The 23,051-nt window shown below is 34.1% G+C and overlaps 1 protein-coding gene and 2 pseudogenes across 1 annotated transcript; 1 reads left to right on the forward strand and 2 right to left on the reverse strand.

Moving 5' to 3' along the window:
* Positions 1 to 6,197: 6,197 nt before the first annotated feature.
* LOC140931891 (uncharacterized) lies at positions 6,198 to 12,046 on the reverse strand. The gene is made up of 4 exons (XM_073381597.1): positions 11,829 to 12,046; positions 8,958 to 9,100; positions 6,768 to 8,614; positions 6,198 to 6,641 (listed from the first exon to the last, which is right to left on the reverse strand). Exons 1-4 carry the CDS (start codon positions 12,044 to 12,046, stop codon positions 6,198 to 6,200), a joined length of 2,652 nt encoding a protein of 883 aa, XP_073237698.1.
* Positions 12,047 to 15,137: 3,091 nt separating this feature from the next.
* LOC140931892 (uncharacterized) lies at positions 15,138 to 15,664 on the forward strand (annotated as a pseudogene).
* Positions 15,665 to 18,350: 2,686 nt separating this feature from the next.
* On the reverse strand, positions 18,351 to 20,606 carry LOC140929682 (zinc finger protein 862-like; annotated as a pseudogene).
* Positions 20,607 to 23,051: the final 2,445 nt, after the last annotated feature.

The following is a 23,051-nucleotide window of genomic DNA, read 5'->3' on the forward strand; positions in this document are numbered from 1 at the left end:
CGTATTGCAAAAAACTTTACTGGTAATCTAACCAATAATTAAAAATGGGAATATTTAACGAACAATCTTTAGATCATCCTTTTGCTAAGGGAATACAAGGAGCACCAGGAGTTGGATTTAATCTCACTTCAAGTGGGGATTATGATATGATAAATAAAAAACTAAGAAATGTTGGTGCACCTAGTGTTAATTCTGATGCTGCTACAAAAAAGTATGTTGATGATAATTCCACTGGTACACCCTCAACATCACGACTAACAGTTGACTCAAACATTGATATGAAGAATAGATACCGAATTACAAATCTTATCACACCACAGGATTCTAAAGATCCAACAACAAAATATTACGTAGACAACACATTTCTTGACAGAGATGGATCTTACCCAATGAAAGGAAATCTAAATATGAACAACAATCGAATATTAAATCTACCAGCTCCAAATGGTGGTAATCAACCAACACCATTAGCTTTCACAGATTTGAAGTATCTCCACGTTGCTGGAACAAATAAAATGACTAATAATCTAAACATGGATAATAAAAAAATAATTAACCTTAGACCACCAACAGACTCCACAGATGGCGCAACCAAAAAGTATGTGGATGACTCAATACCTAATACTAGTTCTTTTATAAAAAAGGATGGAAGTGTAACAATGACTGGTAACCTAAATCTTGGAAACAAAAAAATAGTTGGTCTCGCTACTCCAACATCAAACACAGATGCCGCAACAAAGAAATATGTTGATGATAATAGTGGAAGTCCAGATTTAAGTGATTACTTGGAAAAAGATGGTACCGTCGCTATGACTGGAATCTTAAATCTTAACAACAATAAAATAGTTAACCTCAGTGACCCCACCACAGATCAACAAGCTGCTAATCGCGGATGGGTTCGTAAACAAATAGAAAGATTTGATCATCATTCTGGAGATGGAACAAGTAGTGTATTTACTATAACAGATCCAGCTGCGGCAACGACTTTATATTTACAATATATCTCAGGTTCATCATTTGATGATTTTGTTTTTACAACATCAGCACCTGGTCAACCTCTTGTAGGGTGGACACCAACTGCTAACACATACATTAACAAAATAGAATTTCAATTTGGATCGCGAAATATAAATGTTGACTTTCTGTGGTTTATTCCTAGAGATGACACTCATTCCAATTCTAACTTTTTGGGTAAGTGGAAATTGCACTGGCATTTGGTCATTAAATATTCACAAGTCTTGGAATTATAACATGTCAGGAGTAGAACTAACAACTCATAACAATTCAAATCACACAGCTATCACTTGTCGGCTATTCACTGATCTACCAAAAGCAATAACCAAACCACTTAAGAGAATAGAAATTAACACACCTAAAATTGTTATAAGTGGGGTTGTAAAAGCTGATGTCAACCTTGGTGGTAATAAAATAGAGAATCTGGGTGTACCAACCCAAAACAATCAAGCAGCAACCAAAAGTTATGTTGACAATCTAGTTCATCTTACTGCAGTTCAACCAAGCCATTACAAAAATGAGTTTGCTCATCTCATGTCAAGTGGGGCTCAATGGACTGATGAAACGGATGGAGGGTTTAGTTTTCTTATAAGAAGTATAGGAAACTTAACTCCTTCTAAAGGTAATTTTCATGACTATAACCACAAAGTACTTTTCATTTCTTTAGTCAAAAATTTCGAAGGTAAATATAAATATAAGACGGGAATTAATTTTTACAGACTAACTGCAAATACTGATTACACGTTGTGTTTAGAAATACTCAACACAGATTATAATCTTTGGAATAATTCTCAAATAAGTGTTGACAAAGGAACTTCAAAAGGATTATCAATTGGAAATGTAAGTGTAAAAAAACTATCCCATAAGTATACTGATTCAACAGGGAAAACACAAACTATGCACTACCACAGAATAATAGTTAATTTTCGGAAGTTGTCATCTGGAAATAAGTTCTTTCTTCACATTTTGGTTGATATTCTTCGGGGTGGATATAACCTGGCTACGTATCCGAGATATTTTTCAGGGGTTTATATTATTGCTTATGGTATTCAGGGTACATTTAGCAATATCGATCCAGATAAAGTTTACGACTATCACACCGCATTTGATATTAAAGCAACAGAAGTGGTGTACAACGTTGATATTAATGCAAATCAAAAAGAAATTAAAAATATCAAACTTGATCGAAACAGTGATAATAGTGCTGCAACAGTTGCATTTGTAAAAGAACTAGCTCCTGACACTAAAAATACTTTGTATAGATTATACTTTAGTGAATTCTATAACTTTGCTGATGCGAATAGTTATGGAATAAATATAGGTTCATCTGGAGTTATTATTAATTCTTTAAAACCTAATATTACACTACCACCTAATAAAGACCTAAGTGAAATAGAAAAAGATGGTTTACATGTTAATGGTTATAATATTACTTTTTCTCCTCCACGTTTTACGAAAACTACTTTATGTATTGTTTTTAGTCATTGGAGAAATAGGGGTTTTACCCTAACTAAATATTCATCAACAAACAATAATATTTTAGTAAAATTGGATTATAATAAATCAAACAATAAAGTAACTTTAACTGTCAACAAAACAACTCAAAATTTTACTATGCTAAGTAGTTTGAATGGAAAATTTATTGTTTTATGGCTAACAGAAAATCGTAGTGCAAATGTCACAAAAGCTTCAATAAGTAACTACAGCGCAACATTAACTATACCAGCTGTTAATTATAATGCTAATCAACGTTGGAAGTCTACAACTGAAGATGGAATAATATTAAGATTAATGTACTCTCCAAACTTTTACGACACTAGCTCTGAGCAATTTCACAAAGTAATGCTTCAAGAAAAGTTAAGTGGAAGTTATGTAATGTAAATATAAATGAAAAGAAACAGTAGTAAAAGAAAGAGTATTTTTGAATTTAATCATATTGACAAATCTTTAACAGAAGAGCAAAGAGAAACTATAACAGACCTTTATAAACATTACCATAAGAAACATTGGTGTTATAAAAAATCTTATAAATCTTATAAATTTCTAGATAATTTTTTTACTATTACTAGTTTATCTCTTATTTCTGTTGGCACTATTACAGAAGGGGTAACACTCAATCCTATTATTCTTGGAGTAATAAATGGAGTAGGAGTAATAGTGGCTGGAATTACAAAAAAGAAGGATTTTAAGAAGAAGATAGAAACAACAAAGCTGGCTTATACTACTTATGAGAAAGTATTAGTAGAACTACGTTCTGCACTCAGAGGAGATGAGTGGAATAAACAAGAATTTATAGATCGTATTAAGATTCTGGATGAAATGATAATTGATCAATGCCCATCAGGTGCTGATAACTTTGCAGAAAAATATAAAAATAAATTTAATATTTAAAAAAAATATAAATCTTGATTTCAATACTAATTAGTATTAAAATCTAATCTAAGTATCTAAATGTATACTTATTACTGTTTTTCTTTGATGTTAAAAATTTACGTTTTTTTCTACAAACTTGTGAAATATTACTAGCATTAATATCTAATTCAATTGAAGCTTTTTTAATAGATATAAATCTTCTTTCTTTCCCAGTACTAATACAAATAGAAATTATTGCCTTATTTTTACTTTTTTCAACATTCTGTTTATGTGTAAGTAATTGCAAATTTTTCAACCTATTATCAGATTTTATCTCGTTGATGTGGTCAATCTCAAAACAATGTGGTATTGGTCCTCTAAAAACCTCGTATACAAATCTATGTTGATAGTAATTTTTTTTTTCTAGTTTTTCATCACTCAACACAAAATATAAATAACCATTACATTTTATCATTTTAATAATTTTTTCATTTTTTAAATTTATTACTTCTCCATTTTTTCTTGCAGCGTAATTAATAAAAACTGGGTGCTTATAATATTTTTTTCCATCAATTATTACTCTTTGTTTTATTTTTGTATCTCTAAATTTATAATATCCATATTTTCTGATTGATGGAAGAACTTTTGAAAAAACCCATTCTCTAAAAAATTTTGCAGTGGGTAATCTTGATCTAAAAACTAATTCGTAAAACCCAGCTTCATCGATAAAATAAGTCATAGAGCAACCCGTCGATTCGACGGGTTGGTTCAAAATAACTTTTCTTTCGTGATTTTCTGATACATGTTTTCGAATAGCTTGATTAGTATCTTGATAACCTAAAATAGTAGCTACTTCTTTGGCTTGAAACCAAACTCTACATTTTTGATCAATATAAGAGTTAAACTTGATTCCAAGATTTCTGTTTATAAAAACTTTTTCTAAAGTGTTTTCCATTTTAATTTATTTTTATTTCTTTAAATAACAATTAATTTTTTTTATTCTAAACATAACATAAAAATGATTAGTACAATAGTGGAATATGTGAATCTTTACTTTCCAACTTATAAAACACCATTTTATCCGGATAACTTCATAAAAGCTTGTCTAGTTTATCAGTTTTTATACGCAAAGTATTTTTCACAAAAACTAGAAATAGATCAAATTATTTACAGACTGACAGAAGCAATACACTACCTAAATTCTGATTCAAATATCATTACCAATCACCTGATATTCAGTCTCGCTTTTCGTGCTTTCTGGAAACATTATCGAGTTGGAAGAGGATGTGTATATGCAATCGATTCACCTTTCAAAGAAAGTGAATTACTTGGCTATCTAACCGGGATTATTTACTGGATTTTTCATAAAGGAATAATAATAGGGGAACCAACGGTTCCCCCTATGACCCCCTCCTTTAAAAGAAATATAACCATTAGATAAAAATGAGTACTCTACTAATTATTCAAAAATATATTGATCGTATTTCAAGAGAAATTTTAAATGATACTTTTAAATTTATGTATGAAAATTATAATTTTGAAGAAAATGGAACTGAGAGTGAAGAAATGAAAGAAATACTTGCAAAAATGGTAGAATCAAGAAATAGTTTTTTAGAAAGTAATAAAAAATTAAAAAGAAATCCCACTGAAGGAATAGAAACAAGTTATCTTGAAACAAAACTAATCTATGATATACTAAAAAAAGTTTATATATTCTTTGAAGTTGATGAAGATTTATTTTACGATATTAAAGATTTTCTAGAAATTTATAAAACATTTTACACAAAAGATTATTATAAAGAATAATATATTCCTTTAATAAAATGAATGCTGTTATTATAGATGAGAGGGGTGTAGATAAAATTGCAAAAGAACTACTAAAAGAAATCTTTGATTATTTAAATAATGAAGAAGCAATTGAAGATTATAGAGAAAAGGAAAGGTTGGAAAAAACAAGAAAAGATTTTTTTCAGAATATTTGTTTAAATTATATCTTTCATATAAGAATCAAAAATAATTTTAAATGTGATCGAATTGATAGAAAAATAGTTTATAAAATAATACTAAAAGAAAGTTATGATTTAAATATTTTAAATGAAGCAATGAAAGATAATGCCATTGACACAAAATGTATATATAATATTGTTAAATATATTAAGGTTATTAGTGATAATTTAAATAGTAAGATAAATGCATTTAAAAAATTTTATGAAATATTAGTAGAGGATTTATAAATGGTTAGAATAAATTTTATACTTACTTAAGTATAAAATTATTTTTTTAAATTAATGTAACTTGTCCACCACTTATCATAATACTCTAAAGTTTTAGATGATATCTTTAAATAAATTTGACTACTCTTTTCACAATCCATTTCTTCCAAAAGTTTCTTGATAATATAAAAAATGTTTATCATTCTCTTACGAATAAAATCTTTATTTAATTTTTTTATAACGTCGTTATCTATATTCATAAGACGATTATACAATTCATGTTTTTGATCATCATTCAAATTTAGTTTATTTGAAATTTGATTGACCTTTTTCTCATAATGGTATCTTCTTTGATAAATACTCTTTTTTCTATAATGAAATCGATTGTACTCCTTTAGATCCCAATACCCAAGAACATGACCATTAAACATTCCACACTCTTCACAAATGTAATAGCCATATTTAATAAAAAATTTTATACTTTGGCAATTGCGACATTTATTTCTGTTATCTATATTCTTTGGTGGGTGAGTATAAGAATGTAATATATTCAGATATTCTTTTATTTGGTCCTCTGTGTACATTTATTATTTATTATAATTTTATTTTAAAGTTAATTTACCTAATAGCCAACGTATTTACCTTATTATCTAGTACTATTCTTTTATCATCTTCACTACTCAATGCTATTTTATTTACTTCTTTTGAATATATATCATGATTTTCACTTCTTATAATTTTCATACTTCTCATTTGCTTTTCACCAGTGAATAAACACTCAAAGTAATGCTCGAAAGTTATTCCCTTTGATACTACATTCTTTTTTATACCTTTACATTTTTTATTTGTAGCACCATCTTCAATTTTAAAAGTATAAAGTTTTGGTCTAAGACCTATAAAATGTGTTATTTGCCTACCACCTACTTCATCTTTAAACATTCCAATCACTTTTTTGTTTAAACCTGTTGGTATACCAGATGGATGAGATGATGGATAACCACTGGTATCAAACTTAGTTTTTACATCATCTTTTATGTCATGATAAAAATCTTTTGTTTGAATCTGATACATTAACGAGTCAGTATCTGTAAATAATAATTCAGCTTTATTATTGTATTTCTTTTTGATCTATCTATAATGAAAATTATACATTAGTGTTTTTGACAAATTTAGAATTGCTTGACCTACGTATACTGGTTTGTTGAAATACACTTCAGTCTTTTTCATATGAACTGCAATAAGATTTTCATCAAATATTGTTACTCTTTCAAAATTAGGACGACTTACAAGTCTTTTAGCTTTGGTACGATTATCAACTAGTACTATATTTTGTCTTTTTCTTATATTCTCAATTGTTTTTCCAAAAACACTATTATTCATAAGTTTGAAAAAGTCCTTCTCAAAATCGTTAGATGCAGACTTTCTAAGTTCTGTATTTTTTTGTATATATGGACTCATCCAAGGAGATTGGTAAAATGATATACCTCTATGAACATTAGTAATCTTCATTCCCATCTCTAAATATTGTCTAAGATTTTTGTAATATACAACATAGTTTTTTCTAGGTTTAAAATGACATACTAACTTTTCTACCCTATTAACTTTTATATTTTCAGGAGCAAGTGGATAGTCATTATGTAAACTCCATAACTCTGGTGGATATTCTAAATCTACTTCAAATACCCATCCTTTTCTACCACGATAATTTAAACTATTTAGTATATCAAAAACACCCTGTACTGTAATATCATTTATCCATTCAAACCCATATGTAGGAAGATTTTGAGACATTGCCCAACCGTATAAATTATTAGCATCAAGGTATTGAATATAACTTGATGGTTTAACAGGATTATAATTAACCATATATTTGTTATTTGCTTCCGCATATCTTTTTGATATGTGAGTTATACCACCACGTATTCCTCTCTCAATCATCATTAACATATCATAATCATGTAATAATTGTAAATGCTGACCTGTTGTTTTAAGACATGCATCCCAAGCTAGACCGGGTGATGTATAATAATGAGCTGGATCTAGTTTGTAATGATGTAGACAAGTTAATCTAAAATTCTCAAATACGTCTGCAAGTAATATTACATCTGTCTTAAGATAAAGATTATGATAATCTCTAATCGATCTACATTTAAATGTATTCCAGACATTGAGTGCATGGTTGTAATCATCATCTGATATTTCCTCATCATTCAGATAAGAATAAAATTTCTCTGGGGGTGGTAAATTTGTTTCTGATAGTTTTTCGAGTGAAGAAACATAGTCATAAGGGTATACTCCTTTACGAGTTAGCAATGATGAATTACTCTTAAATACTTTTTTAGTGTTATGTAAATCATCTGGTTTTAAATTACCAACAAGATTGGAAAGTGATGTTTGGAGAAACTTAAATGAATCTATAAATCTTATTTCAAATGTTATTGGAATTATCATTCCTCTAATATCTTTGTACTCACCAACTTTAAAATGTTTTGAAAATGAAATATATTTTTCCTCAGTAGATGGAATACATTCTAATCTACCTGGAATATTGGAAAGTTGTTTAATAAACAAATGTGAATCATAACCTTGTAAATTGTGAAATATAACTGGAAGTACCCTTGGTTTACGGCATTTAAGATTGCATTCATTATGAGCTGCTCCACGGTATTTTCCTGTAAAATGGCAATGATCTCTAACACGATCTTTTTTTAATGGTTTATTACAAATATAACATAATTTTGCACTATCAAAAGATTCTTGTTCTTCTGTTGACAAAAATAGTTTTTTTGGTGTACGATAATACTTATTATAAATTGCTTCAGTTAATTCTACTATCTTTTTTACAAATATTAATGCTACATCATCACTATCTCTAGTTTTGGTAAAAGTAACTGGTTTGAATGAATCTACTAATCCTTTTAGATAGTAACAAAATCCAGATGGTTCATGTTTTTGATAGTTGTAACCATAAGACTTATCTGGATTTGGACAACAAGTATTTAGAGGTGAAGTAAAACATTCAAAATCAGCGTAAACTACAAAAGGTATAGGAAGTTGTTTATGATAATTTTTAAAATATAACATTGTACCTGGTTCTGGCATTTTAACAGAAACTACTCCATTAGTAGAACAATATTTAATATGTTTTTGAAGTAGCTCTGATTTGGTAAAATGTGAAAAACATCTTTTACAAATATGTAATTTATCTTTTCCCTTTGTTTTTTGAGATCTAATAAAACGATTAAAATTTTTTATCAGAGAATAATGTGAGTTACCATCTTCTTCATATAAAAATAAATCTATAGTGTTTAAACAATCTCTTTCCGCCATTCTAAGTGGGTAAAAAAACACCTTTATCAACTGAAAAAACATTAATACCTGGAATACTAGGATTAAGTCTTTCAAACTTGGAAATATCTTTTAAACTCATTGGAAAAGTAATTCCTTTGGTTATGAGTACATTTTCATACTTTTTTAGATCTGATACTCTCCAATCATTTATTTCTTTTGGATGAAGATATCTGAGTACACACCAAAGAAAGCATTTCTCATCACTGTTTTTAATATTAACAATTGCTTTTTTATTTGATATCCAATCTGGTAGTTTAATATATGAAGACCCCTTTGATGGATTAAACTCAGAAGTATGTAATTCAACTTTATCCGCAAATTTAAAATACCAACCACTTCCATTCATTTCATAAGTCTCTAAATCCTTCTTAATTTTCTTTAAACATTTATCTATCAATTTATTTATATCTGTTGATTTAAGATTAGTACGTGTACCTGATCTAAAATATGATTTAACCTCATTAAATCCAATAATACCTGTTTTATTATTAACTTGTTGTTCCATAGAGCAAACAAAAATAATATCAAATTTTATATTTCTGTGGTAATCTAAAAAATTATGTAATATTGAATTAATCTTATCAAAATATTCATTTGGAGTAAGATTAGGATCTCCTTCAATAATGTATTTAAAAGTAAAATTCTCTAAAGATGATTTTTCTTTTACTATTCCTTGATCATAATCTATCATTGCTCTCTCAAGAGCCTTACGCATATAACTAGGAGTATCTGGTGGAATATTTCTATTTTTGATACACTCCTCAAAATATTGCTGAAAAGTTTTAGGCTTCTTTTTTTCTTTTTTCTTTTTCTTTTCCCTATATTCTTTTTTAATATCTATACCTTTTCTTACTTTTTCTCTAGCTTTTTGTAATTTTAAAAATTTTTTTATTAATCTCTTTCTCTCATCTAACTCATTATAATCTTTTTTGAGAGCTTCTTCTTCTTGTTTTATAATATGCCTTATTTGATCCAATGACATATTTTGAAATTCCTTATCTTGTATAAAGGGTACTGAACCCTGAAAACCATTTTCTTGGTAAGACATGATGTCTTATAATAAGCTTTTATTATAAGACAATAATTTTTAAGTTTCAATTTTATTTATTCCATGTATGTACAACCACTCTTTTTTATATTGTTGTGCATATTCTGGGATTTTACTACCACATTTGTGAGAGGACATGATATCCTAAAATATATGATATTGTAGGATAATAGCTAGAGGTGTGAATCAGAAAGTAAAAAAGTGGGGAGGGTGAAGGTGAACCAGAGACCCTAGTTCCCTAACTACTAGAAATATACAAAAAACCAATGCTTATATCCTAGATTCTCGTCTGGAGCAAAAATCTTTTGTCACGTATGACACTCTACCAAGCTTGTAAGTTTGTGTTTGGCTTGTCAACAATTTGAGTTAATCAGCGCTGATTGGATCTCCGATAGTCTGCTTGTGATCTCCAGCTGATTTTTCCAAACAGTGGGAAAGGAATTTATCTTTCGGTCCAGCAGACATTAGTGGGGTAGGAACGCTTGATGAACCCCTAAGAACATTTGCACGGGAGGCTACAGTTTTTAAGGCTTGTCAAGTTTGTATTACTGTTCAAGTTGTTGATCATTCTTAGGTAAAACCATTTTATATCCGCAGTTCAAGTATATGCTATTTCATGTATTCTCTCCCAGTAATGTCATTGTACATATAATTTCCAGAATGCATGCAATAAGAGAACAATCATGATGAGAATACCTTGTGTAGTCATGACCATTCCTTATGCCTCTCCTGCATTCGTTTATGACATCCAAAATATGCTGCCTTATCTGATCTTTATTAAATCTAATGGGGCATAGCTGCAGTCATCAGTGAGGTCCTCGACGAGACGAGCCAGTTCTTTCAAGCTTTCAGGATTTTTTTTAAAGTTGGGCAGAGAATTGCCTGGCCACTTTTTTATCGCTACTGCCCATACTGCGTTTTTTCTGTTTGAATTTCAAAGGGAAAAGTGCCTATATCTTTTGCCAACGTTACGGTGCCATTCTATCCTGAAATAAACTATATGGTACATGATAAAGGAGACGACCCTGGTCCCTGGGTAGGCAAGATACTAAATATCCAGGAAAGGTCAGACTGTCAAAGTGTTGTGCTATATGCAGGATGAGGACACGCCAGGACAAGGCCTTTACATTTGCAGTTGCAACACGCGTCTTGAACATGACACAATTTCGTGGGACTCTATTTTGGGTTAAGCCCATGGTGAATGGAAGGAAGATGCATTTGAACTGTTTATTCGTTAAACATAATATATTAGTAAACGTTGTTTAAGTGTATGAAGGTTTCCATGGATTTGATTGTGATACTGTTATATTCGTTAATATAAAATAAAAAAGTACACAACGCAGCTTACCCATCTGTTACATGTATTGGCCACTGTAAGATTTAAAACTTAAGGCAACATTGCAGCAAGTATTGATTACGCAGAAGGACATTTGCATAAGAAGTGGAAAATGTGCGACTGAGACAGTTCTTTGATACAGAGTCCTACCTTTGCTGCAAAAAATCTCTACATAGTTCCAAATGACCTTCAGGAAAGTAAGTGTTCTGATCAGTGAAGTATCGGTGCTGGCCATCCTCATCACCGTCAATCAGCCTCTGTAAACAATTTTGCGTGCGAAGAAGCGTTAATTTTTGGACTGGACACCAGTTTTGTCTATCCCTATGACTGATATCATCCAGCGTCCAATCCATGCTCAGTGTGCCAAAAGGTGTAATACACAAGCTGTAGATGATTCATATGTACAATATTCTTCCCCATAATTAAATCCCTTTAGCTGTGATCCAAGGGATTTATTTTTTGTAGTTGTGGATATAGTCCTCGTCTCCTAAATCTCTAATAACATAACTTTCACCCTTTATCTCCTTGCAGCAACTCAGAACAAAGCCAAAATCGTAATCCCTCCCTTGATCTCAGTAGCTGAAGCATAATTTTACAACGACATGAATCTCCATCAGAGCTGTGGTCGATCAGAGGACCCAAAGTTGCTTCCAGTTCACCCCCAAACAATCGTTGAATTTCTTGGCACTGCTGATGAACAAACCCGGTATCAAAACGGTTGCAAGTGGGCATGATTAGTAAAGGAAGGCAAGGAAAATTTGAAAGTAATGGGTTGAGGATAATTGCCAATTACGTTGTTTCGGAAGGCACTGAAAATGGTGTTATAGCCTTCCTCTCCGTCTCCAACGTTGACTGTGAATTGGAATTGGTCAAGGCATTGATGGTTTGCACCTTTGATACCGCAGAACCCCAACAACTCGAACTTTTCCTGACTGTATGTAACTTTGCTGATAACTGCAATTTTGTCTTCGGCAGCCAAAACTAAAACTAAACTTGTTTTGTTCTTAAACTGCTTGGCAAATTGACTCTTTATAGAAAACTGCAGTCTTTGACATGTGAGCACGATTTATTCCACCTTCCAATGTAGTGTGGTCACGATTGTGACACCCATAGAGAGAGTGTATTTCAGGTCCAAACATTTGATGCAACAAATGTAGCCAATCTGGGATCACCCCAGATAAGAACAACTTCAAAGAAAAGCTTTGCGGGGGCCTTATTACGTTTCCCCTGCTTTTTGACGTGCAGGTTCTTAGAGATGGTAGTCAAGAAATCCCTGAGAACTGTTTTTTCATTGAATAGCCCCTGTTCAGGGGCAAATAGCTTTCATGGACCCACTTTTAGCATACTCTTCTAGCTTTTCTTTCAGATTTCTTAGACGCATCTTGAGTTGCAAATTCCTGGAGGTTTCGAAAACAGTTTTGACTCTAAGCTGTCTAGTTTTGCTCTCTGTTCTGTTACTTTCTCAACGATTTCTTCACTTGTCAGATATTCATTTCTAACGGAACATAGGTTTTGTTCACCAGTATCTGCTGTTTTCTTAATCCATAAAGGAAGGTGCTTTCAAAACGAAGGCAAGTTTGGAATGTTTGCACAGCTAGAACATATTCAATCAGCATTAATAAACTTACAGGAAACACGTTTGCACTGTGAACTGCGAAAAGTTCCCCCAATTTACGATGACAAACCACTGGAATCGTCATTTTTTACAAAACAGTAGAACGGCTCTGGATACCACGATTGTCTGTTCCTCATCTGTTCCAGGTTTAGTATCATTAAGCAACAACTTTGGCTTTGTCTTCATGTTTTCTCCTGTTATTGTTAAAGCGTAGTCTTTGTAAGAGAACCCATGTCATAATGACAGCTTAGACGAGGCTTAAACGAAGGCTACTTTAAGTACTTCGGTGTAGGTTTGTCCTCAAATTTTACCTGGATGGAGCATATTGAATACCTTTCCACAAAGATAAATCAGTGGTTAGGGCTTTTAAAGAGAATTAAGAGTTTGCTTCTATGTAGTGTGCATATTCTTCGTTCTTAAGTTCAAAATAGTCCTGGTGACGGCTGTTTTGGGGTACGGTAAAATGGAGGATCAGTTTACACAAAGTTCCCAAAGTGGAAACGTCACAGCCTGAATTTCATCCGATTGCTTGGAGTCGTTTTTCTCCGCTCAGCGATGTCTGAATTGACTGTTAATGCCATTAATGCCATCCACTGACATAACTACTACGTTAAAACAAGGCAAGGATTTTGATTGGTTGATTGTCTAAATATTCGCATAATTATGTATAATTGTGAGAAATTTTAGCGGGATTGTGGCCTGATATTCAGTGGATCGCATCGGTGACATGCTTGCATGGAGTTCAAACATTTTGATAATCTGTATCGTAAACAGCAAAACTGCCCTTGTCTGATCTTGTCTTTGAAACTGAACTGCTGAATTAAACTGTGAATGAATAATCACTGCGAAGAGGCGGTGGGTTTTTCATTTAGAGCCGCTTTGTGGTTTCCAGAGTGATTTTGTTCATGCAAATTTCCTGAGACCAATGTCTTGTTGTCATTCGACCTTCTTGCTATTTTCACCATCAAGTGTAATGATTCTGTTAGCTTTTCTTTCTTGTTTCCTTGTTTTCTTTTTTATTCATTATCAGTTAAGGAGCAAACCCCTTCTCTTCAATGAAAGGAAATTGTAGGTGTTCCGTGTGTGTATTTATTTCATTGCGTGATTGCGACTAAGTTTGAATTACAACTGGTTCAGAGTACTGATGCAGTTCATAGGTTGAATGTTAAACATGAATTACGATCGAAAGGAGAAAAGCAATTCTGTCAGCTGTTCTATATGATTAAGACATTTCCAAACGATATTTCTTGGTCTGTCACTCGAAGATCGTGTTTTACTTTTTGCATGAATTAAAGCAAAGGAGTGGTGACGTCACTAACGGCCGGTCAATTCAGACATTACTGAGGGAGTAATAAGGACTTGAAGTAACCGGATCAAATTCAGGCTAGAAACGTCATGGGAAAACTAAATTGCTGTGCGCCAAATTGTGCAAATTCCTGGCGGAATTCACCAGGAATTAAATGGCATTCCCTTCCCAGAAACAAAACAATCTTGAAGGAATATACAGAAGGCTAATAGAAAACGAAACTCGCAAGGAATTTTCCCCCAATGCTTGGATATATCGATTGCACTTTCCCAGAGGTGAAAGAATATCAAGGACTCAATTACCTTTGATCTTTCTTGGATAGAACAAAGGAAAACCCGTTGCAAGATAGTGAAAACGACTTTCCCAAGACACGCAAAAGGAGAAAAGATGAAGACAAAACCAAAACTCAAAGTTTATCAGACACGATAAGCTCTCTAATCTTGTCACCAACACAGTCAACATCTAATGCTGTACATGAAATTCAAAGACTGCCATCTGAATGTAAGGTCTGTAAGCTCACTTGAATTTGAAAGATCGCACACTGAATTGGAAAAAATTTAAAAAGAGCAAACTAAAAAGGAAGAAGTTCAAAGACTTCAAGCTGGACAGAAAGAAAGTGAAAGATTTCAGATGCAAAGAGAACTCCAGTCTTTGAAAATAGACATGAATAAATTAAAGTACAAATTGGAAAGAGAGTAATTGTTCAATATTGGTGACTTCAATGATAATGAGGCAGATATCACGTTTTGTACTGGTTTTCCTAATTACAGCATAATGATTATATGCTTTAATCTGTTGAAAGAAAAGGCAGCTAACCTGAGCTATGGGAATAATCAGCGTATAAACTTTGACGCCCAAAATCTGGCACAAAGAGGAAACTTTCACTCTGGCAGGAGTTCAGCATGGGCCTTTTTGAAAAGGGTCTAGCAGATGGATTAAGAGTTTCTGTATCCAGACTGTCAGATATTTTCGGCACTTGGATTAGGTTTATGAAGTCAGAGCTACAACCACGCAAAACAAAGCCAAAGCAAAGAGCAAATTAAACATATGCCTCCAATGCTTATAGAGTTATACCCAGAGCTTGTTTCAATCATTGATTGTACAGAAATTCGAATGAAATCACTGTCAAGTTGAGACAATCAGTCCTTATGTTACTCAATGTATAAGTTACCACAATGAAGTCACTTATTGGAATCACACACTATATTGTGGCTCCATAAGCGACACTGAGATTGTAGAGAAGTCACGATTTTACACTCATTTGCACAAAGGCAATGTGTTGATGGCAGACAAGGGCTTTCTTATTCATGATCAACTAGCTAAAGTTGGAGCACACTTCGCTATGCCAAATTTTGTGAAGGACAAAGGCAAGTTTAGTCTGCAGGAATGGGAACAAAACAAAACAATTGCTATTGTAAAGTTTCCATAGTGGCGCGCCTTGTTACTTTCGGAATTAGCAGCCTTTGGGGCTTGTTACTTTCGGGGTGTCGTTACTTTTGGGAGGACCAAAAACCATGAACCAAAGTTGGCACTAGCTCTTTACTGAAATGAAAAATAAACAACATAATATTAAAAAATATTCATATGTGTAACATACTAAATACAACAATACTCTGGATAAAAATGAGAGCAATGAATTCTTCTCTGACTGAGGGGGGAAGCTGAACTCAGTGCTTTTAATCCGTGACAAACAAATGCGTTTTACAGTGCAGTATACAGAAGTTTCAATTTTAACCTGTTGTTGATATGAACTTTACATCAAGTTAGCTTTTACATTATGCAATCTGTTAACTGATGTCAACGACAAATGATAGTTTCAGGCATGCTATGTTTTCCCTTGTTTTTAAGTGCCTTATCGTGATAAATTTGTAGATGCACGAAGATATTAGTATTGTTCATTATAAATCTGACTATGGATTGCAATTGAAAACAATAAAGGCATTCGGTATGTTCATAACATAATTTAAAAAGTCTCAATATTTTTCGAGGGCTCGATACTTTTGTAGGTGTCACTACTTTCGGGAGCTCGCTATTTGTGGGATTTATTACAGGTCAGAAACTTTTAATGTGACTCTGATGGTAGTTTGCCAATTCATGTGGAAGGATACGTGGGATGCCTAAAGATCTGGCATGTTTGTGGACGGAGTAATTCCCATCAGTTGTGCCAGCATTGCATCTGATGTTTGTTTGTCTAATTTTTGGCCTCTAGTGATGTCTTGAATTTGCAAGGACTGTGTATGTGTATAATGTTCCACTTCTAATTGTCAGTTCTATTTATTTTCTTTCAACTCTTAGGTGGGGAATTGAGGGAGTCAACTGGAATTTCTGAAATTATGGGATTTGTCATGATATTCTAAAAAAACAATGTCCAAGAGGCCTAGTTGCCAAAAATGAGCATTTCAGGGCAAATTGTCTCTGAGATCTAGCCCAGTTATGCTTAGAAAATGCCATACAAACCCTTCTAATGTTTTTGGGGGTCGACCCCCAAAAAATCAATAATAATAATAACTTTATAATAATAATAATAATTATAATTATAACTTTATTTCTATAGCGCTCTTATCCTATGTTCAAGGTGCTTTACAGTCATGTAAACAACATTATTGAAAAATAATTACAAATTTACAACCATATCCTATTATATTTACAATGAGAAAAGAAGGAAAAAATTAAAACTAAAGCAGCTATTAAATCATTTCATTCATAATGATAAAAAAGGGAAAAATTTAAGCTAACGCAATATATACAAATCTATAAAAACAATGATCCGTTATTACTGAATTTAGTAAACAAGTACGTCTTAAGTGATCTTTTAAAACTCAAGATGGTGTTGGACTTCCGAATTTCATAAGGTATTAAGTTCCATTCTCTTGGTGCATGAACAGCGAATGCTCTATCTCCGTAGGTCTTGGTATACGATCTAGGTTGCATTAAAAGTTCATTACTAACAGACCTCAATGATCTAGTATGGGAACGATAATGTAGTTTCTGAGCTAAATAGCTAGGCGATGTCCCATTCAGTGATTTATACACGAGCAGAATCTTGAAAATAATACGATATTGAATCTCATGTTACCAAGCACGAAGATTATGTGGCTCTAACGAACAGAACCGTCCTTTTACAAGTTGCCCCTTTGCTCAAGGACAGAAACGGAAGGTCCTACCGGCGAAGAACAGGAGTGAGTGAAGCCGAGGAAGTAATTTTTTCCCCTATAGCGCGACGGTCCCCTAAAAGTGACAGTAGCCGCAAGTATCTGCCACACAGCTTGTGGTTAAATAGACACAGATCGATACTGTTTCAACCCCTTTTTTAATGGAAGTTATGTGATTTTTTAAAAAAATTCAATTTTCCTGAATTTTGCCATATTCAGTGAGTGTAGCTTATCTAACGTTGAGTGCTCTTGTTGGATTGTTTACTAACATATGTTTAGCTATAGTGTTGAAGTTGCTTAATACATCTTTATGGTTTGACAAGGATACAGTTTTTATTTTTGTCAAAAAGGGTTTCGGGTACTCACTGTAAGTAGCTTGTAACCCTGATATTTGTCTAACTTAAACGTTTTAATTTTACCTGATTGTGTAATAGATTGCTCAGAGCAGTCGCTTACAGGTGGCTGATAAGATGGCTATGCAGGGGTTTCAAATTGAAAAAAAGTAGCAGGAGGAAACTGCAAAGTAGCCGGAGCACTATCGGCAGCCTTGTGGAGTGGGGGGAGCAACCCCGCCCCTTCTGCAGAGAGGAATGGGGAGCTTCCCCTGGAAAATTTAAAAACCAGGGTTCCTTGATTAATGAACTTTATTCCCTTGTATGTTTTGCACCTGTAACTGATTTTGTTGACCGCCACTGTACACTTATTAACAAGGGTTAGTGTTCAAACTTTGTAAAATTAGTTGCTTTCAAAGTAATAAAGTTTTGCAAAAATGGCCAGGAATGCTTCTACATTTTGCATGAGTACAGTACTTATCACATTATTTGACTTCTTGTATCTCAAATTGAAGTGCAATATAAAAGTGAACTGTAATATAATACCATGATTTCATCATTTGCGTACATGTAAGTTAAAGATAAACAGTTTAACACTCGATCAGTTTGCAGCTTCAAATCTTTCTAAGCATTACTCAGAGTCACTGAAATCACTTTCCATCGCACTGTCCCTGTCACTGTCATCACAACCTGGATCATCTGCATACTGCGCAAGACCTAATTTAATGAGGGCCTGTTCTTCTTCTTGCTGCTGCTGCTTTTGCTCTTCCCGACTGTTCTCTTTTGTTTCAGTCTGGGTGGACGCACTGGTGGTCTCGATCAGTGTAGGTTCTTTCTCTGAGGTTCCGAGAGTTTCTCTTGCTGCAGACTTTCTTTTAGCTCAACTTGTAGCGTCTTCCAGAGAGCCATTTCTCAGTGGTCATCTTAACAAGGGTGTCACATTCATGGGAATTGACTTCTGGGCCATTCATTGCGATGTTTAGAAGACAAGCTAACATATCATTACTCATCCTACTTCTCAGCCTTGTCTTGATTAACTTGACTTGACTGGCTCCCCTTTCAGGCCATGCATTGCTGATAGGCATTGTCAGTGCTATCTCAACAATTTGCGTAAGAAGAGGAAGAAGACAAATGAAAGACGACCTCTGTTTCATCAACTGGCACATACACCACTCTGCTGGCATGATGGTCTTACCCTCTTTCACATCAGCTGGAAGGGTCACTTCTTTCATATGATACTTCAATGTATTCCACTCAGCCAGTAGTCGATCTTGTTGGTCAGGGAAATAGTGCTTGGCGAGTACTTTGATAGAATCTACCCCATAAGATGGAAGTTCTGAAACACTTGAAGGAATAAGAGTAGGATCAAATATTGAAAGAGCCCCAAGAAGAGGGAGGGTGTTTTGAAACCTCAGATCAATATTCTCTTTCAGAGCAGAGACGTACTTGAGTAGCAAGTTTCGCATGTATGCAAGCTGGTGCTCAGAGGGAGAGAACTGCAACATCGCCATTTTTCCTTCCTTGACATCGTGACTAAATTCCTTGACAGGTACCTCACTGGTTGCTACTTCATCTAGAACGGCCTTAGCCCTAACAACTTCTGGTTTCAGATGACTGAAATTGACTGTAGAATGCTGAAATGATTTTGACAAGTTGTCAAGATGGGGAAGCACATGCTTCAGAATATACAAGCAAGACAGAAAACGGACATTGTTAATTTGCACAAGTAGGCCCTGGCATGTGGGATCATCATCCTTCAGCTTGAGAAGAAATTGAATAATGGCAGGAAAGCTTTCCCATGCAGACTGAACAGCGCTGTTAAATGACAGCCAGCGTGTTTGGCATGCCTTTTTCAGCTTCTTGGCTACTTTCCTCTTGGAATTCTTATTTGTCAGAGTTATGTCATTCATGTGAAGTTGCACTTTTAAAAAAATTGATGTTTTCTTGTTGGAATTGTCAAGCAATCGCCAGAGGGTGTTAAGTGTGTTTTGCACCTGCTTTATTGTAGAAAGATCATTCAAAGTGTCTGTACATGCTAGAGCTAGCTTGTGACAAACACAGTGGACAGATATTAAGGACTGGATTCTTTCATCAGCTTTCAATCTGGTAGCTACACCTGACCTTTCTCCAACCATAACACTTGCACCATCTGATACAAAGCTCTTAACCACGTAAAATTGAGACCGTGTTTCTCAATGACTTTAAGAAGGACACCCGTGATGGTTTCAGAATCTGCTTTGTCGGAGTTGGCAAGAACATTTTCCAGACATAGGAATTTCACTTCAACCTTTTCCCTACTCTTAGTATAATACTGAATAAAGCCGAGCATTTGCTCCAAATTTGCAATGTCAGTCATGTCATCAACTATTATCCCAAATGGCCCAGTTACAGCTGTAATTACTTCATTTTGAATCATTTCCCCGAGGAGAAGCAGCATATCCCATTGGGAACCCATCGATGTGTGGTTAAAACCACTCATGTCACAACCCAGCTTCTCAACCAACCGCAACAGACTTTTTGCCTTTACATTTGCTATCTCTTCCTTTGCCAACCAATAAAGGCAATAGAAAACCCTTTCATACACGCCAACTTAAACTTCGGCATTGTGGTCAAGCTCTTTCTGAAAAACAGACAACCTGTTCATTAGAATGGCAGTTATGGCGTCTCTGTGCCTCTTTGTTGCAATGTGTTCTTCGAGACATCCCTTCTTCAACCTTGTACTTGGTTCAGCTGAAAAAACTTCCTTCTTGTTTTGGGGATTCTTGGAATCAAACTTCTTGCAGATCAGACAGTATTGGCCCTCTCCTTCTATGTAAACAAGCCACCACATCTGCACTTTAGGGTTATAAGCCAAATCCTTCTTGAAGATAAGGTTGTGGTTAAACATCTGTTTCTTTTTAGCTGTCTTAATGCGAGCTCTTTCTTCTTGTGACACATCCAAGCAGTTGCGCCTCTTGCAGACTACATAATGATGAATTTTCTTTTTTCGCTGTTCTTCAGTGAAACTATCGGTGACGTCACTAACTGATTGTTCACGTACAGTATCTGGATAACGAAAATTAAAGGTTGTGTTACTCTTTGTTCACCTGGGTTGAATGTGCAACGAAACTTCAATGAAACCTTAAAAAAAGAAATGTATAGCTTATACCTGAAATGTTTTCCTTACAACCCATGGTGACTTGTGACCCGTGTGACTCACTAGACACACGAAGGTGCAAATTTTCGCTTGAAGTTGCTGCAGCATTTGATACAGACACAGGGAAACCTTCCATGTTTGGTACATCTAACAAAACCAATGAGTATTTGTGTCAATTTTTACTGTTTATTCTTTGCACCCTTATACCAGCGACGTTTACTAAATGAATACATTTACAACAACAACAACAACAACCAGCTTTATTACAAAAAAAAGTTAAAATTTTACAATACAATATATTAATACAAAAAAGGTAACGTTTACTCATTTAGAGAGAGTATTTATGTAGTTTTGACCCCCAAAATGCATTTTCCTGCAGTTCCAGCTCAAGATCGTTTTTGTTTTCTTAATGAAAGAGAGCTGCAAATGAATCAACGGAATAACGAAATATTGCCATAAAGTGGCTTCCATTGCTATATTTCCTTTTACATACATGAAGTATTATCACAACAAAGTCAGCGGTCTTGTTTTGTTTCTACTTCGATTCGCTGCAATTCGCAGTTTTTCTCAACAATTGCGCTGTTGAAAGCTTTTTTTGTTAAAACTTCCTTCAGTCTTTTCTTGAAAATACATTTTGTGCAGTCAAGACCATAATGAGTAACATTTCATGAGAAAGACTGCCTTCGCATTCACCGCGTGGATGCCGCTACAGCTACCAGGGCGTATCTAATTGATCGAAATCGATCATCGAAAAGCTAATCGATTAATCGAGATTACTCGATAATACTCGATATTTGTCGATTAATTAGTTGATTTAATCGATCGAAATCGATAATCACAAACTTTCTTATCACATCGATGAAAATCGGTAATAAAAAACGTGCGCCAAACCTTAACAGCCATCTTGTAAACAAAAATGGTGAAAGCTGCTCCTTAGGCGGACGTGAAAACTTTCTTACCTCGTAATCGACTTTGATCTTGCTTTATGCAGTCTTATGTTAGCTACTTTTTCTAATTTTCTTTCTTCATTGACAGGCAATATTCAGCTGAATATTCCGGCCCAGCAGTCTTATGGTGGTGTACTCTGTGCTGTAATCAGTGTTATCCAGACAAGAATTGAATATCGCCAACTAACGTACAAGGCAAAGGAAATTTTTTACCGCATTGGTATTCGAGAATCTTAGTAATAGTCTGAGTCACTGCCTAAATCATGCTAAATTTTAAGTGACAGAAAACTGCAGAAGTTGACAAATTTGACACCAGTTCTCGAAGAAATTCAAGCGCTTGTGGGCACGTATAATGGCGTGCTTGTTTACATTTGTTAGCCGCTGACCACAAAAAAGACAACTCTTTCTCCTTCAAAAACATATTTAATCACAAACTAATCAGCATTTAATCTCTGATAGACTTGTTCTGATTGCTATATTGTCCGGGCGTGTACGACCCCTCCTTCCACTTCCTGCGGTGGTTGTTCAGCCAAGTTATAACCTATAGAGAGCAAATATTATAACATCTTCAGTGCTACAGTTCAGGAAAATGCAAGGAATACACTCTTCTTTTTAACACTGTTTTTAAGAGTCTTTTTTTTTATAAGAACGGAAAAAAAAAAATAAAATGTATGGGCTGGAAGTAAGAACAACCTCAATTTTCTTTAAACAAAAGCAGTGAAAACGAGTACGCGGATAGCACCGACAACCGGGGCCAGCAGTTGATCATGACGTAAGCGCATACCCCCCCCCCTTGAATAAAACCATTTGAAACGCCGCAGCGCCAGCATTTCTTTCAGCAAACATGTTTCGTTCGCCGTGCGCCTTTCTCTCGTTGTGTCTTGTAGTAAGTTCTTGGTATTACTTTATTCTACAAGTTGAAAGTGCCCCTCAGAGAGATGTAAATGACCTTAATAAGGAATTACAACAACGTGGTTTTAAACCACTCTGTTCTGGTAATGATTTCAAGACTTCTTTCACATGTACATCGTGTGGAACTTCTCTGCATTATCAAGACAATGCGAAAGCAATGTGGCTGATAAAGCGGCATGCGAATGAAAACTCTCATAAAATCAAAGCCGGATGGTACTTGGATGCAAACAGCTACGTTCTGGCAAGTAAGCCAAAAGGTAAGCGACAATAACTTACTGTTTGCTCGTCAATCTTAAGGGCATCTGCGGTCCTTTTGATGATGCCTTTATCTGGCGCG

This window comes from Porites lutea, chromosome 3 (assembly GCF_958299795.1).
Source record: "Porites lutea chromosome 3, jaPorLute2.1, whole genome shotgun sequence".
Taxonomy (NCBI): domain Eukaryota; kingdom Metazoa; phylum Cnidaria; class Anthozoa; order Scleractinia; family Poritidae; genus Porites; species Porites lutea.

Coding starts and splice junctions, on each gene's coding strand:
- LOC140931891 (XM_073381597.1), bottom strand. CDS start 12,046: ATGCCCACTTGCAACCGTTTTGATACCGGGTTTGTTCATCAGCAGTGC. Junction 9,101..11,828: donor TTGCTGCAAGGAGATAAAGG/GTGAAAGTTATG, acceptor GTGTGTACTCAG/ATATCTTCATCCAAAAGAAA. Junction 8,615..8,957: donor ACTTAATCCTAGTATTCCAG/GTATTAATGTTT, acceptor TACCTTTTGTAG/TTTACGCTGATTTTGAATGT.